Source organism: Takifugu rubripes, chromosome 15, assembly GCF_901000725.2.
Source record: "Takifugu rubripes chromosome 15, fTakRub1.2, whole genome shotgun sequence".
NCBI classification, from domain to species: Eukaryota; Metazoa; Chordata; class Actinopteri; order Tetraodontiformes; family Tetraodontidae; genus Takifugu; species Takifugu rubripes.
In genome coordinates this window covers 4,740,978-4,758,324 of record NC_042299.1, presented here as the reverse complement: position 1 = coordinate 4,758,324, position 17,347 = coordinate 4,740,978, and the positions used below count along the sequence as shown (strand labels likewise).

The following is a 17,347-nucleotide window of genomic DNA, read 5'->3' as shown; positions in this document are numbered from 1 at the left end:
AGGCCTGTATACTATGAATACTTAAAATCTGTGTTTGGAAATCAAGCTAACACTTGGCTCTTATGGGCAAATGAAGGATATGCCACCAAGATAATTTTGTGTGAAGTTAGAGTCCATTATTACACAACCCCAGAGGGGGTGCCCAAACTTTCTCATACCACTGTAAGATTAGGCTTAAAACCTACCTCTTTGAAAAAGCTTATTGTTACTAATTCTGTAGTTCCAGTTATTATCATAGACAGACAAATTATCATACTTAAGGGGTCGTCTAATCATTAGGTTAACATCTTAGTTATGCTGCTTTAGGCCAAGGCCAGAAACATGATCACCGGACAGGCCTCTGTCATCCCGCTGGGTCATGGTTTCCTCTCCTCTCCTCTCCTCTTTATCAAGTAGACTAGTGATGCTATTTCTTGTGTAGTTTTTCTGTTTCTCCTCCACCCCTTCTGTATTCATCTACAGGTATCGCCACCTTCAGAGCTGCATACTGACCTTGGACCCCACTGACCCACTCAACTTGACTCTACCGGCAACTTACTTTACTTAATATAATGTATTTCTGTGTGTATTCTCTGTGATCTATGCCTATTCTCTCCTCTACCATGGACATTAAAGCTTGTCTCCTCTACCTGATTGATTGATTGATTGATTGATTGATTGATTGATTGATTGATTGATTGATTGATTGATTGATGTGTTACCTGCCAATTTGCTTTACGGGCAGCCTAAAGGTGTTTCTTTCATGTCTGATGTCATTCTTCATCCTGCCACAATAATAACTTGTTTTTATTTATAAAACAAAAAACCCTTTCAATAAATCTAGTCAGTAATATCATTGGCAATTTAATTAACCCGATTTAACTTTCATTAATTATTTGGAGTGGGCGATGGTAGCTCAGTCTGTTGGGAATTGAGCTGAGAAGCATTTCGAGCCTCAGTGCAGAAAAAAACATAGGTGTTCTGGTTGTAGGGGAAAGTGCCAGAACACCTTCAGAGCAGTGTTGAGGTACACTTGAGCAAGGAACTGAACCCACAAATGCTCATATAGGTCCCAGCGATGAACAGGTGACTCATTCAAGGGTGGACTCTGTCTTCCCTCATTGTGTACCGTGACCTCGAAAGAGATCACTTAACTTTATCAGGTGACATGCTAAAAGTAAATTAATAAAAGCACATATTGTGTAATACATTATGCACATATACCGTATTGGCCCGAATATAAGACGACCCTGATTATAAGACGACCCCCTCTTTTTCAAGACTCAAGTTTGAAAAAAGACTTTTTGAACACCAAATTTAATTTTTATACAGAAAATAATTACAGTACATTTGAAACAAATGATTATATCTTCGACCCACTTTTCTCCAGATTGTCGCTACATTTCTCTATTTTCTGTTATCTCTTCTCTTATTTTCTTCTCTTTTCTTTCTTACCGCTATTTTTTACTTTTCTTCTTCGTGCTACCGCTATTTTTATTTTTCTTCTTCGTGACAGGGGTTCGCTTTGGCCTGGGACGTTTAGTTCAGCATTCGCTTTAAATATATCTGGCGCCATCTAGCGTTGTGAATGGGTATAATGTCTAGACCGCGAATGTAAGACGACCCCCACTTTTTCAGTCTTCTTTCAACGCAAAAAACACCGTCTTATATTCGGGCCAATACGGTAATATGCATATATTGTGTGCATATTGTATTATACACATCTCTAAATAACCCCAGTTACATTGGTGAAAATTCATAGGCGTAGTCTCCATTTTGATAAGAGATAATGCTATAAATATTTACTTATGCTGGTAGTTATCAAATGTCTCTGGATAGTTTTCCCCCATCATTGGACTATTTGGTGTGCTCTTAAGTTGCCCCTCAGGGATAGTTGAAGTTATTTGAAATTGACTTTTACCTGCGTTTATATGTGGAAACCAATAGTGGTCTAGACATCCTTTTCGAAAGGTGGCCCCCCCCGTATTCATCTACAGGTATCGCCACCTTCATAGCTGTATGCTGACCTACTGACCTCCACCCCGCTGACCCACACAACTCGACTCTACTGGCAGCTTATTTTAATTAATATAATGTATTTCTATGTTCTACCTATTCTCTCTTCTCTCTCTACCCAGCCGCCATCAGCAGGAGACCCCCTATATGAGCCTGGTCCTGCTCAAGGTTTCTTCCTGTTAAAGGGGAGTTTTTCCTTGCCACTGTTGCTTTTTGTGGGTCAGGCCCTGGGATTCTGTAAAGCCCTAAAAACAATTTTGATTGTAACAGACGCTATATAAATAAAGATTGATTGATTGCTTTTGTTCTTTTCTACAAACGCTAAAACAGTGTTAATATCAGCAAATGTATCCCAGCCCAGTCGTGCACGACGGCTACAAATGTACTTCTTGAAGCTGCGTAAAGAAAATTGAGATTTTAATACAGGCGCAAAATGCGGACGCATGTATTCTGGTAGGCCCTCATAAAACGTGACGTAATACATCAGCGACGCGAACGGGTTTCAAAGCATTTGGTTTCATATTTCGGCTTTATTTTGTTCTGAAGTTTAACGTTATGGCTTTGGATACGGTACCAAAAGACCTTCGCCACTTGCGAGCTTGTCTTCTGTGCTCTTTAGTGAAGGTAAACCATGATTTCTTAGCATATGGTTTATCGGGTAGCCAGTTGTCTTTTACGCTTTTACGCCTCTTTACTATTTCCAGTTAATTAGCTAATTCAACACCACAAATTATTATTTGTAAGCTAGTTATTACTTTACGTTAACACGACAACATGTTAAGCTATGGATTGTTAAATTGATTTAAAAATAGATAAGGTTATTAGATAAATATATACCCATTATGTTATTAAACCAAGTAGACTGGGAAAATCCAACTAATATAGTTGGAAAATTGAATGTTGTTGTTTATTTCACTTATTTACATATTCAAATTGTTCCATTGTTTCATAATATCTTACACACTAACCACATACCAGTTATTCAAGTGGTCTCAAATTCTTTAGATAGATGGGCTGCTTTACCAATGTCGATAATGGGGGAAAAATATACTGAAAATGAATGTATTTCCTAATCCGTTGGAATTATTTTAAAAGTCACGTCTGATACTACCAAAAAGCTGAAGACACTTTTCATCAAGTGTTTATGTAACTTTAGATGTCCCAGGCTGCGGCTGTAATTGTTGCGATAGAAAGGCTTCATCGATCAAAGCGACTATGGTACTAGTGGGAGACGCAGCTGAGAACTAGCTTCCTTGACACCCCTCTCAAACCGCTGTCCTTTAGGTGTAAGTGGACTGCTGAGTCCTGACCTGAAGAAGTGGCAAGTCTGTGTTGTGCCAATCTTCTGTGGAGAGGTTGTTTGGTTTCACCAATGGAAACCAAAATGGAAACGTTCCTTGCACAAATTACATTGTTTATGTCCTGGTGTCTTGTCTTTCGGGTGTACCAGCTTCTGTCTGAGTGTGTTGCTTGGTTTAAACTGCACCGGTACGTCATGTTGACTGGTGCAGTATTGACATACCCTGCCAACGACTCTCAGGTGACCACCTAGATCATTAGCATGATAATGGTCCACAAGAGCTATATTTTCAAGCTCAGTCCCCAGTGAGTTCAGAACTGAAGAAGCCTTCTGGATAGAAGGTGAAACGTCTTCAAAAGAGAAGAAAAAAGTCCAGTTGACACAGACAGCTACCTTGGATAACTATGATCTGGATGATTTAGAATAGTTTCCAGATTATTAATAAGAGTAGTGTATCATGTCTATAAACCTATGAGTGTTGAATAACTCTAATCTCTTTCCTAGGGTTTTACATATTACAAACAATTATACATATAATTAGATCAACATTTATAAGAGAGATGGGACAATAGCTAGATGGCAGAGGTGGGTCTTTACCTGGTTTGAGTGTTGTAGTGTTTAAGTGAGGCTTATTACAAATTATTTTCTGACGCAGTATTTTGTCTACACGATTGTAAGACTTACAATCTGGTATTTGTTATGTTGTGCTCCGTTTAACAAAAAAGAATCGAAATACTGGTTTGTATTCATGTGTTCTGTTGGATTTCTGTTTTCATTTTTAGACTATTGATCAGTTTGAATACGACGGCTGTGACAATTGTGAGTCTTACCTTCAGATGAAAGGGAACAGGGAGATGGTATATGAATGCACAAGTTCCTCGTTCGATGGGTAAGCATTTATTTTAACAGCTTAAAGTTTCCTCAGAGATAACATTGTTGTCTCACTCTTTACCTGTGTTGCCTATATGCCCAAAGTGTGATTGCCATGATGAGTCCTGAGGAAAGTTGGGTAGCAAAATGGCAGAGGATAGGTAAGCTGTTTTACTCTTAGTCATATTGTACTATTTAGATTAATGTACGTCCACCGTGCTGTATTTAGTTAACATACAGTATATGAAGGCTACTGATTTAAAAAAAGGCACTTGTTACTGACACAACTACGAATTTTCATTATCTCAGTAGATATTTTCATTATCTACTGTACATTTATAACCTGTTTGCTCTCTTCTGTAGGCAACTTTAAACCAGGTGTATATGCAGTGTCGGTAACAGGCCGACTACCTCCAGGTGCTATGTATTGTTGATCTAACTGAACCACAGCATGTTGATTGAAGTTCTCTCCTTGTGAAATTATAAACATTTGTCTCCTCTCTGAAGGTGTGGTGAGAGAGCTGAAGAGTAGAGGAGTAATCTACAAATCCAGAGATACAGCAGTGAAGACATAAGCCTAATTTTTATACAAGTTTATCAGATTTTCCACACTGGTCCACTACTGAACGGCTATATTTCAGCTTACCTGTGTTGTCATGTGATGCCTTTCATTAAAAACATTTTTTAAAGAAGTAATTGTGGTTTTTTTTTCTAAGTACAGTATTATTTTGTTGAATGCTCCAAAAGTAAAGGTCCTTTACAAAGAGAAGCCTGTTGGAGGTCTGTCCTCTGAGTGCTCGTTTTCTAGTTTACTTGCTGCAAATTTCCAAAATTGACAAAGTGAAAATCATACTAAATATGGATCATAGAGCAGTCAGCTGAAGAGTAGAGGCCTTAAAATACTCAGAAATTCATTTTTAATTGAATTACCCAAAATACAATATTTCTATTGTATGTAGAATTACAGCAGGATATATATATGCTTTTAAAATACATTTTAAATAAATGTTATTGACACATCTCTTATTCTGGCTGTACTTTTCAGGAAACAGGTCAAACTCACAAAGCTTAGTTAGTTACTTACATCTAAAATACAGTCATTGACTTTATCTGAAACAAATCATCAAAAACATTTTCAATGCTGGATTCCCATCGCTTAAGACGTAAGATGCGTTTTGACTTCAGAGTAGCAGAATGAGATGCAGTACCAAACTATAACCGGTAGGCAGAGCCATAAACCGTGTGTAGAATACGTTGCAGAGGTACATTTGGTTAAACCTGCATATTCTCAATGCATCGTGAAGCCAGAAAGTCACCCCACACACGTTATTTTATGTTGTGACCTTAAACTAACTGATAATCTACACTGAATAACCCAGAACTGAAAACTAGTTTATAAATCTTTCAAAAGTATATCAAAGTGAAAAATAAATTAGCTCAAAGGGCTTCAATTTATCTTTATGTTCTTTGAGATGTTTCTACACCTTGACTTGAATTCATTGACTGGACATGATTATGATTACCTTTTCCATCTGAGGGGAAATTCAATGTTAAAGTAGCTCCCACGATAAAGTGCAAACGTGTTCAGATAACAGAATTTGTAGATTTAGAAAAATTAAAGACAGACTATAAAGAGAATTCAAGACAGCCTATGTACAAATGATATACCATACCATATCATCCTCTACCGCTTATCCGGGGTCGAGTTGCAGGGACAGCAGTCTAAGCAGAGAGACCCAGACTTCTCTCTGCTCGTCCGGGGGTTCCCCAGGCGTTCCCAGACCAGTCGAGAGACATAGTCTCTCCAACGTGTCCTGGGTCTTCCCGGGGGCCTTCTACCGGAGGGACATGCATCCTAAAATGTATTATACTTTTATAATATATTAAATATATTTAATGATTTAATATAGACTAGAGCTTTATTTCACATGAATGTTCCTTTTTACACTGGTGAAGGAAAGCACAGTTTAACAACTAAACACACACACTTAAATAAGGTCTGATTTATCAGAGTCAACCAAGTCATGAGGTTAGAGGACGTACCTCCAGAGCTTTGAGACTGGATTGTAATGGAGCAAAGTTCTGGAGATGGCCTCAAAAAAAATTATGCTATACTGTAAGTTCCAAAGAACACAGTCACCTCCATCATTATGAAATAAATAATGACCAACCAGGACTCTTTCTAAGCTTACTCGTGGAGCAAACTGAGGAAGGATCTAATAAGAGTTTAATGGTCATTCTGCATGGAGAAAGCAGTTTAGGAACGTCACCCATCACTGCAGCACTACTAATCTGGAGTTAATAGCAGAGTGTTCCACTACAGAAGACATCTGTTAATGACTCTCAGACTGTAAAAAATAAGATTATCTGAAAGTCTGATGGAACTGAAATGTAATTGTTGGACCTTACTCTAATGAATTACCGGTACTCTAAGCGCAACTCAGGATTGCATTAGACAACTCTGTGAATGTCCTACTGTGATCCAAACAGAACTCTGAACCCAATTAAAACATCTCTGGCGACACCCGAAACTGGCTGCTTCCTGCTGGCCTGCAATGAGCCGAAAACCCCATGTCTGCATCATGGTGCAGAGTTCAATAGTTCAAGGAATATAGTTACAAAGAGAAATTAAGGTTTTGGGTTTCCACAGCTGAGAGACAAAGGGCTTAACTTGTCAATCTCTTTTACTGACATATTTCCACTGTTTATTTAAAACACCTTTGTGTTTTTTCAATCATGCAGCCTCATTTATCAGCAATGTATGAGAAGGTTTGAGAAATGTAGCAGCAGAATGGTTTCAATTTCAGACTTGAATCAGGTTTTCATTAATGTGTGACAATCTCACAATACGTAATGTAAATATTCACTTTCAGAAAAACTTACCGTGGAATCTGCTCATGTACTTTTGTCCCACTTCACCTCTTGGTAGTGGTAACAGGCAACACTGAGTGGCCATGTGAGCAGAATTATTATTCTTCAAAATAAAGACAAAAACAATCAAATGCTTTAGAGTCACTGCTTATTATCTGATCCATTTGACCACACATCCTGCTGCTCCTACCCTAAAAATATGTAGAATATTATTACATTTCACAATTTATGAATTTAAACTGAGCATTTAAATACGAGTGCTTAAAAAAAGGCTTCATTGGTCTGTTAAAAATTCATAATTTAAAAACACTGCCTGAAAAGGTGCACCTGGCAATTTTCAAAAAACAAAATAGAGAGCATTGATGTTGTTATTCAGATGTGAATATTTCTCATGCTCATTCTTTCCATCACAACAGGAACAGTTTTGACCTTAGAACAGTGGTCGGACAAAGTTTATCACAAATGAGAACTGACCCACAGAGTTCTCTGAACCACCTCCCGCTGACCATGACACTTCACAGCTCCACAGACCAACAGGCTAACATGTTAGTTCTAATCATTTTCTCCTGCATGAAACGAAACAATGGCATATGCAAAATGTGTGATTTGAATGTTTTAACCGTTCAGAGATTTCAAACTTTCAGACAAACTCAGAACGAAACCAAGAGCCAGGCCTGGAGCTACAAGACGGCTGCACCCACAGATTCTACCAGAAAGCCCCGTTGCTCCTCCTGAGTACCTCCTACACATCTACACATCTGAGCGAAGTCGCACCTTCATGTTCACATGCAGAAACAAGGACCTCATTGGTGCTCACAACAGTGACATTTGCCTTTATTTGGGTATGTTGACGCTTTAAGCTTAAGAGAGAAAGCTTGAAAAAAGAAGGCGTTGACTTGTAGTTTCTGGTACTTTGTTGCTCGCTGAGAACCTGAAATGAAAGGAAAACCAAAAAAATGGAGGTTTCTTTACCTTATGGGATAGTTCTGTGTGATGAGAGCGAAAATGGAAGTTGAAGGCAAGGTTTTTAACATGGGGTGGACATTAGCGACACACACACACACACACACACACACACACACACACACACACACACACACACACACACACACACAGATTGTATGTGTCGTTCAAATGGGTGACTAAACTTCCTGTCTATTGTCATCTATAAGGCAGCAACAGAAGTGAGATATTTAAAGATTTCAGTTCCTTTAACAAAAGATGGCAGCTGCTTCCACAGTGATGCCTTCACTGCCTCGTCTAACCGACAGTCACGCTTCATTACCAAAGAAAATCTGAGTGGTCACCAGATGATAGCTGAGATGATTCCTGCCAGGTTTTCACAAATCATTTGCAGAAGCAAACATTTAATAAAGAGAGAAAATTAGGGCATATATAGATTATATAGATGCATATATATACTGTGTGTGTATGTGTATACATAAACTATACATAAATTAAAAAAATCAGGAAAAGTTAGACTTCAGTTTCATTCAGTCTAGACCTTAAATCTGAATTTAAATTTAAACACACCCTTTTACTTCAGTTACAATTGTCAACGGATTGAGTTTCCCTTTCACAATTGATTTTTTTATTTTTTTAGTTGCGGGTAAATCTCCTGCAGAAATGGACATATAGAAAATTGACAAAACTTCTCAGGTTCTAATTAAACAGTTGTATTATCCTGTTTCACATGGTCAAAAATTGTATTATTTTTAGTTTTTTCTGCTAACTGTTCTCTAAAACAAACTAAAACTGCAGGATGGTGTTAGGGTGATGGCAACACCCCCAAGAGGGGGTTGGAAGGGTTGTAAGGCTGGGAGGGGAAATGGCTGCTGGTTCAGATAAGGTCTATCATGACAGGCAGCATGGCAGAGCTCAAACAGGGAACTGGGATCGGCTGTTGGGATCGTTTCCCAACTGAAACCCGCACAGGGTGGTGGGTTGGGGTGGGGGCTCAAGCAGAGGGCAGGTATTCATGTGTATTCATGTAACAGTCAGGAGAGTAAACAGCTGTTGTTCATAAGAAGAGCCACTAGAACCCAAAACCTTCATACCAGTGGGAGGTCTGCAGAGGTGGCACCAGTTTGATTTTCTGCATTTTCCCAGTTTGAAAGGTCAGCTCCAAAATTTTGAGTCAAACCTGCTGCAATTCTCCCACCTGACATCAGCAAATTTCAGAGAATGCTGAGAAGAATCTCTGAGGGAGAAAAAATACTCAGAATTCTCACCAATTGGCTTGTGCAGCCGCCAAGTCAGTCACCTTGAAATGTGCTGGACTCATTTTAAAATTCCACAGTTTGCAGAGTAACATTGGCAATATAAAGGACCAATAATATAATATAATCATATATTAATATTATATATAATAATAATAATAATATTAATATTAAATATATAATATAAAGAGCAACAACAAGAGGAAAACTGAAGGTGCCACGTTTGAGGGATCCCTCTCCCTAGGATGAACAGAAACATTTCTAACGTCAATGGTTGATGATCTGTGACTCTACTATACGTCTATGTTCATTATAATAAGAGAAATAGGAGTTGGTATTTAATCTGTTAAGGTATCAAGGTATCAAATAGAAGACCATGGGCCCAGGTGCATCTTCAGATGGCCTCATAGGCTCTGGGCCATTTGACCTTCAGGTCTTGGTGGCCCATATCCAGGAACAGCAACTAGAGAACACAAGACAGGCTCCTACAGTACTATGTTTATTTATGTGACATACATTTATAGATACATTTTAAGGGTAGAGTAAGAGGAGAAAGAGGAAGGAGTGTATTACTGGAGCACCTAGTAGTCTGAGCCTATAGCAGCATAACAGAGCATTTCTGTCTTCTCCTTAATTCGAAACCTTATCAGAACAAATGTTTTAAGTCTAGTTTTAAACACTGACACTGTTTCTACCTCCTGGATCCAGACTGGGAGCTGGTTCCAGAGAACTTGAATTGATAGCTAAAGGTTCTGCACCTATATACATTTTGTCTGCACTTTGAGAGTGCAGCACTCTGGTTGAATGATAAGAGTTTTAAGTCACAGTTCAGACTGCTTAAAAAAGAACTTCCCTTTTAATCTCACGTGGTTTCATTTTAACAACTGTTACATGCACGAATGACAAAGCACGAATGACAAAGTCGATGGAAGAAAAGTAATCCCCCCCAAAAAGTGTGTCTGTCTGTCTGTCTGTCTGCCCGCCCACCCGCCCGTCCGTCCGCCTGCCCGGCCGCCTGCCCGCCCGTCCGCCCGCCCGTCCGTGAGTGTAACCAGAGGCAACAGAGCAGTTAGTGTAGCTTCCGACCTGTCTTAAAGACATAAAGTCCTGGATGTCTTCAAATTTCCATCTCCTTAATTCAGGAAAAACTAAGGTAATGCTGTTTGGTCCTGAACCTCTCAGGGATAGATTAGATTACACTATCACTCTAGATGGTATCTCCTTAGCATCTTGTCTCTCTGTGAGAAATCTTGGAGTAACTTTTGACCAAAATCTGTCCTTTAACTCATTAAATTAGTTTCTAGAAGCACCTTTTTTTCACCTGAGGAACATCACAAGGATTAGAAAACTACTGACATGGCATGATGCTGAAAAGTTAGTCCATGCATTTGTTACTTCCAGGCTGGACTATTGTAATTCTTTATTATCAGGGTGTCCAAACAACTCTTTAAAAAGCCTCCAGGTGATCCAAAATGCTGCAGCTAGAGTTCTGACAGGTATTAACAAAAAAATAAATTACATAACTCCTGTACTGGCTTCACTTCATTGGCTGCCCATTAAATCTAGAATAATTTTTAAAGTTCTTCTTCTGACCTACAAGGTCCTCAGAGGCCTCGCTCCATCCTACCTGGAGGAGCTAGCCCCCAGGGCTGAGACTGAACAATACTGGAAGAGTATCTGGGAGAAATCAAAATCAAAATCAAATCAAATCAAATCAAATCAAATCAAATCAAATCAAATCAAATCAATCTTTATTTATATAGCGTCTTATACAATCAAAATTGTTTCAAGGCACTTTCCAGAATCCCAGGGCCTGACCCCAGACAAGCAACAGTGGAAAGGAAAAACTCCCCTTTAACAGGAAGAAACCTTGAGCAGGACCAGGCTCATGTAGGGGGACCCTCCTGCCGCACAACACTACTGCCCAATGGCTGCAAGACCTACCGACTGAGCACAGCCAACTCCCAGAATAAGACCCAGTAGTCATCACCTTAGCAGACAGGACAGCACCAGGGCCCGATAAGCTCCACACCTACTGCCTGAAGAAGCTGACCGCACTCGGTATGCCGGTATGACTCTGGCAGCACAGATAAACCAGCTGCTAACATCAGGGGACCACCCAGAGTGGCTAACCCAGGGCCGGACAGTCCTCATAATGAAGGACCCCTAGAAGGGCACAATACCGTCCAACTACCGGCCCATAACCTGCCTCAGCACCACATGGAAGCTCCTATCAGGCATCATAGTGGCTAAGATCAGCAGGCACATGGATCAATACATGAGCAGAGCACAGAAAGGCATTGGCAACAACACCAGAGGTGCCGAACACCAGCTACTGGTCGACAGGGCAATCGCCCAGGACTGTAGGACGCGGCACACCAACCTGTGCACTGCCTGGATTGATTACAAGAAAGCCTATGACTCAATGCCGCACACATGGATACTGGAGTGCCTAAAGCTATATAACATCAACAGGACACTAAGAGTGTTCATCCAGAACTCCATGAAGCTGTGGAACACGACTCTGGGGGCCAACTCAAAGCCAATTGCGCGGGTGAGCATCAGATGTGGCATATATCAAGGAGATGCTCTGTCCCCCTCTGTCTGCATAGGCCTAAACCCCCTCAGCCAGATTATCACCAAGAGTGGCTATGGGTACCAGTTCTGAAGTGGAACAACCGTCAGCCACCTCCTCTACATGGATGACATCAAGCTGTATGCCAAGAGGCGGATGATATCTAGAAGAGGAAAGGTGATCGCAACTGATGAGGTTGACCTACCTGAAGGGAACATCACAGACGTGCAGGACAGCTACAAATACCTGGGGATCCGGCAGGCAAATGGTAACCATGAGGAGGCAGCTAAGAGGTCAGCCACTGCAAAATACCTACAGAGGTTAAGACAGATCCTGAAAAGTCAGCTGAATGGTAAGCATAAGATCTAGGCCATAAACACCTACGTCCTGCCAGTAATCAGATACCCTGCTGGCATAATACCTTGGCCACTGGAAAGAGATACAAGCGACTGATATCAAGACAAGGAAGCTCCTCACCATGCACGGAGGGTTTCACCCTAAGTCCAGTGTCCTCAGGCTGTACACAAAGCGAAAGGAAGGGGGCCGAGGACTAGTAAGTGTCCGAACTACTGTCCATGAGGAAACAACAAGCCTCCGAGAGTACATCAACAAGATGGCCCCCACTGACCCACTGCTGAGTGAATGTCTCAGGCAACAAAAGCCCACCAAGGAGGAGGAACCTGAGGGGCTATCATGGAAGGACAAGCCCATGCATGGAATGTACCACCGACAAATTGAGGAAGTGGCTGATCGAGAAAACATACCAGTGGCTGACAAAGGCCGGACTGAAAGACAGCACAGAGGCACTAATTTTTATACTCAGCAAAAAGGTGCCAACTCTGAAAACATGTCTTTCTTTTTGCAGTGCACTGATGAAACTGGTGTGACCACAGTGTCAGTTCCTTTTAACCTCCCACAAAATGAGTGTTCACTAAGCAACACTGAAAGAGTGCTGCTACTTACCCAAGCACTCCACCTACATATGCCTTTGACAAATGCTCGTTACTTGAGCAGTTTCGCTACCTTGAACATCCACTCTGCTACATCTCATGTTTGTTGTGATTTAAACTGAAGAGCTGGTTTTGAGGCCAGAGTCAATTTAGAATCCAGTACTTTGATTTAATACACTAGTTACTCATTTGATGTCATGTGCAGTGAGGTGCTGCACTAACGTCCTGACTGGTCTCCACAGGTAAAATCCACAGAGCTCCTCTGGACACCTGTGACTGTTAGGAGGAACTGCATGGTCAGTTAGATGACTATGAGGAATTGAGAGCTGCAGCCTTTCACTTTCCAAACTCGCAAACATCATGGCAACAAGAGCCCCGACCAGAACTAATAACAAGCTTTTAAATCGCACTCTAGTGAACAGGCTTGTCAGGGCTGCAAATCATCTCACAGGAAGTGCGTGAGAACCCAGAAGGTCATCAAACATTAAACGCTCAAACACACACACTGTAGCCGGTTAATGAATATTACTATCTGTGTAAGCAGTTATGATGTGACAGAGATTTAAAAAAAATACTTTCAACTTAAAATGTAAAATCTGGGAGATGTCAATGAGGCTGATAAGCTTGTTAAAGCACTGCACTACAATGAACGTCTTGCAGGAGGCGTACGGTGAAGGCGGAAGACAAGATCGAGAGCGGCTGCGACTGTTAGACCTCTTCCTGTGGTTACATCACGTGGCTCTGCAGGCTTCAAAAGGAGACGGCTGGTTCTTCTCCATCCAGTCTGGGGACAGATGAGGACACCTGAGAGACTGCTGGGCCAGTGTCACCCAAAGTAGAGGTAAATTATGTTGTGCAATGGTGGTTTGATGCTTCGGGTCTATCTTGCGGGATAAAATGTTGTTTTTATCTGATCTTGTTAAATCATTTGATGGAATAAATCTGCTTTCTGACCATTTTAATTTTTGTCCTTTTAGATTGCTGATTAAAAAATTAATTTTGTATTGTTTTGACTGAAACATTGTGTAATTAACTGATCTACTGATGTTTTTTCCCCTTTGGATTGTTTTAGCTAATGTCTGCACAAAGTTTTGGACTTCTTTTACATGACCTGTCAGCAAAAAAGCTTACTCATGTCTGTCAAAATGGCTGCCTGGTAACAGTGGACGAACTACAATAAATGGATGGGTACAACTTTACAAAAGAGGCTAAACTGTGACAAAGTATCTGGAAAACGCATGCAAAACTTAAAAAAAACAACAGAAAATCAGGAAGTGTGGGGGCTGTTGTGTTTCTTTTGGGGATAAAATTGTGCCTGTGGGTGGGGGCCAGCAGATTTATCTGTGTGTGCGCAGAAGAGGACAGAGGTGAACGTGTGCTTGTACAGTGCAGTCATCCATAAAGTAGAAAGCACTACTAAACTCTTTGCCACAGTGTAGTGTTTCCTACTTTATGGATGAGTGTACTGTTGTCTTCAGGGAGACAACGGAACAGGCCTCGGCGTGGAGCTTGCACAGGAAGTCAGCAAAGAGGAAGTTGCATTTGCCTCTCGCAAGGCCTCACGCTCCCCAGTGTCAGCTCACATGGGTGGTGTGCAGTGCAGTGCGGAGCAAAGCTTGTCGCTCTTTTCTCCTACATTTACCGATGCAGCCGTGATCTGGTGTGTTTGTAATAAAGGTGACTGAAACAGCTTTTGTGTTCACATTCATGATGCACTGCAGGATTTCTGTGAAAATAGATATACTTTATTCCTGTAAAAAGAGCTGTAATTAAAGAAACAATCACAATTTCAAGTCCTCTGTATCACACCTTCACAGTTTCTCCACTCCTGCACATGCAAAAAGAATAAAATTATTTTCAGATGAGGTTCCAAACAGGTAATAAAAACATGTACGTATATATTTATAAAAGGTACATCATCTTACATAGACATAAAACTGCAGGTCAGGAAACACCTGAAATTATATCATCATTCATTAAATACACGCTGCTCCTACGGCTTCCTTTACACTGTAGATCTATAACTGAAACCAGTCTGGACATTCAGAGATATGACACAGATAAGGCAGAGTGTAACATTGGTACGCATGCAGTCAATAAACATTGTGTAAACATGTTAAGACTAAAAAAGGTATTTTTCTTCTCATAAGGCTAATAAATATAATGAGCAGACCTAAAACACAACTATTTTGGTGCTACAGAGAAGCCGCCTACTCACTAGAGCGCAGCGTAGAGGGTTAATGTGTGCATTAAAGGCAGTCAAATATGACATGAGTATAAATAACTGCTGCATGCAACGTTTACAAGTCCACCTACTACTGTCCACATCCTCACTCTCCTTTCTTGACACTGACAACAAAAACACCAGAACATAAAGTTTGGTTTAACGTGAGGCATTAGCAGCAAATCAGATCCAACGCTTCATTGCCGACCCAGACTCGCCTGCTAACCCTCTCGGTGATGCTTTCTGTATGGTCTTTCGTAGCTATGGTAACAAAGAGCACCTAAAATTTTGGCATATTTTGGGGGAAGTGTAGGGAGAAAGTGGAAGGGGGGGCAGCCAAAACTCAACATGAAAAATAAAGTGAAAAACCTGAGAAGTCTCCAGTCAAATGAGGAGTTCTGGTTGAACAAGCACGGTCACAAACCAGGACAGCATCTGAGTAACATTCTCTACAAACGGTTCTGCTCTCAGAAAAAGGGGCAAATGATAACGAAGTAACTGCAGGGTTAGTCATATGACCATCACTTATTTTACACACTCAAAGTGCTCATTTCAAATCACAAATGGTAACTATGTATCCAGCTCAACTGGCTCTGATCAACATCTAAATGATACCTACTATCTGGATCAACCCCCAGTGACAGCTTAATTTTGTATCCTTTAATCAATCATGCACACAATATTGTCTCAGTTTAATCTCAAACAAGATGATTATCAATGACTCCACTTTACCCCATTCATATGTTTAATATGAATAAAAATATTTTTGTACAATACATTATCCTCACCTGAAGTGCTGCCCAGTATGCACATCATATTTTGTGCGTACTTATATACATATTATGACGGCAGTGAGACTGCCGATCAGTCTTAGTTTTGACCAGGTTATCTGGATTACAGCAAACCACCTGTTCACACCTCTAAATGTCACACTGAGCCATTTCCTACCTAAAGGTTTTTCTTAGCGCTGGTCCTTGGGCTAGTAATGCTTCTCTCGTAAGCTATCAAATTATGCTATCATACACTGGTTTTACTTGATTCTTTCGGGGTTCTGACGACATGTGATGGGCATGCTCCCCAAATTTTATGAGGAAGAAAGAATCAATGGCTTAAGATGCATCTCTGACATCAAGACTTCTAGTGTCTGAGAAAGGCGCGCACACACACACACACACACACACACACACACACACACACACACACACACACACACACACACACACACACAGGCCAACCCTTTACATTCCTAAATTCATTCACACTTTTCATTATGTTCAGTTCAAAGTTTTTCCTTACATGGCCATGACCCAACACAGACTTGATGGTGTCTCGAACAGCGCAGCATTGCTAACCTCCACCCCGACGAGGGGACAATAAATAACATATTCTGTACAAAGTCCCGGATTATATTGTCAAAAACACATCGGGATGAATAGTGCATTTTTTTTCCAGAGAAAGGGAGAGACTACTATTTTTTTTTCAGATTAATAAAGTGGCAACAGTACATGGACATTAAAGCTAGTCTCTTATTAGCTTGATTCTTTGCTGGAGTCTCCTCCGCTGTTTAGTAGCCTTGTCTATTAGAATGTAATGTAATAAACCAACAGGAGATAACCCAGTTAAGATAATTAGGAGGTGTCTGTGTAAATTCTCAGTCATCCAGGTCATTGTATCCAAGGTAGTTTTCTCTGTCAACTGGACTGGGTTTCTTCTCTTGAAGACGTTTCGCCTTCTATCCAGAAGACTTCTTCAACGTCTTCAAGAGAAGAAACCCAGTCCAGTTGACAGAGAAAACTACCTTGGATAATTAGGAGGTGTTAAGAGATTTGCAAGCTTCAACATGCATGGCTACTACATGATCCTATGATGCTGCAGGTGGTGTAAAGGTTTCTGGAAATTTTTCTGGCCATTTTATTGGCACACCAAGACAAATGCAGAACTACTAAAGGATCAGTTATTAGATTTGATGGCCACTAACAATGCAGACTACACACAGCAAGGAGAGAGAAAGTGCTTTAATGCCAGTCAGAGGTCCTGACTGTCAGTCCTTCTTGCTGGATCCCAGCTTTCTCAACAGTTTCTTGCCTTTAGAGAAGAAGCTTCTCTTTTTCTTGCCTTGTGAAGAGCAGTCTGTCTGTGTGAGGCGAGGGGAGGGAGACAAAGAGCAGACTGCAAGACTTGCACCAGGACCAGGATCTATTAGTGCATCTAATGTGGGGATTTCCACTTCGGCCTCAGGATCTGTCTGCTTGTTTGACTCTACTTGTGAGGGCAAAGTCTCTTCAAGGGCTGGAAATCCAAGATCCTGGAGCTCTGAAGAAGTTGTCTGGGTAACCATAGGGA

At 40.7% G+C, this 17,347-nt stretch overlaps 2 protein-coding genes and 2 long non-coding RNA genes across 22 annotated transcripts in view; 2 read left to right on the top strand and 2 right to left on the bottom strand.

Moving 5' to 3' along the window:
* The first annotated feature begins 2,441 nt into the window (after nt 1–2,441).
* On the top strand, nt 2,442–4,849 carry supt4h1 (SPT4 homolog, DSIF elongation factor subunit). The gene is made up of 5 exons (XM_003976964.3): nt 2,442–2,619; nt 4,078–4,184; nt 4,271–4,326; nt 4,529–4,582; nt 4,673–4,849. Exons 1-5 carry the CDS (start codon nt 2,551–2,553, stop codon nt 4,738–4,740), a joined length of 354 nt encoding a protein of 117 aa, XP_003977013.1. The 5' UTR covers nt 2,442–2,550; the 3' UTR covers nt 4,741–4,849.
* LOC115252761 (uncharacterized) lies at nt 4,722–10,227 on the bottom strand. 2 transcript variants are annotated; one of them, XR_003891072.1, is made up of 3 exons: nt 7,511–10,227; nt 7,049–7,139; nt 4,722–6,020 (listed from the first exon to the last, which is right to left on the bottom strand). It is a non-coding gene; the product is annotated as an uncharacterized lncRNA (long non-coding RNA). The 2 variants fall into 2 exon arrangements; XR_003891071.1 differs by having other exon boundaries at nt 7,049–10,227.
* A 3,312-nt stretch (nt 10,228–13,539) lies between these two features.
* Nucleotides 13,540–14,567, top strand: LOC105418494 (uncharacterized). The gene is made up of 2 exons (XR_965686.2): nt 13,540–13,621; nt 14,259–14,567. It is a non-coding gene; the product is annotated as an uncharacterized lncRNA (long non-coding RNA).
* The window catches only part of LOC101079333 (peripheral-type benzodiazepine receptor-associated protein 1-like), a 36,570-nt gene continuing 33,726 nt past the window's right edge, over nt 14,504–17,347 (bottom strand). For all 18 annotated transcript variants that reach the window (XM_029848764.1, XM_029848772.1, XM_029848773.1 and 15 more), the window contains one exon: nt 14,504–17,330. In XM_029848764.1, the coding sequence (XP_029704624.1) occupies nt 17,046–17,330 (285 nt within the window). In that variant the 3' untranslated portion in view covers nt 14,504–17,045. The remainder of the gene's footprint in view (nt 17,331–17,347) is intronic.

Coding starts and splice junctions, on each gene's coding strand:
- supt4h1 (XM_003976964.3), top strand. CDS start 2,551: ATGGCTTTGGATACGGTACCAAAAGACCTTCGCCACTTGCGAGCTTGT. Junction 4,185..4,270: donor ACAAGTTCCTCGTTCGATGG/GTAAGCATTTAT, acceptor ATATGCCCAAAG/TGTGATTGCCATGATGAGTC. Junction 4,327..4,528: donor AGCAAAATGGCAGAGGATAG/GTAAGCTGTTTT, acceptor TCTCTTCTGTAG/GCAACTTTAAACCAGGTGTA.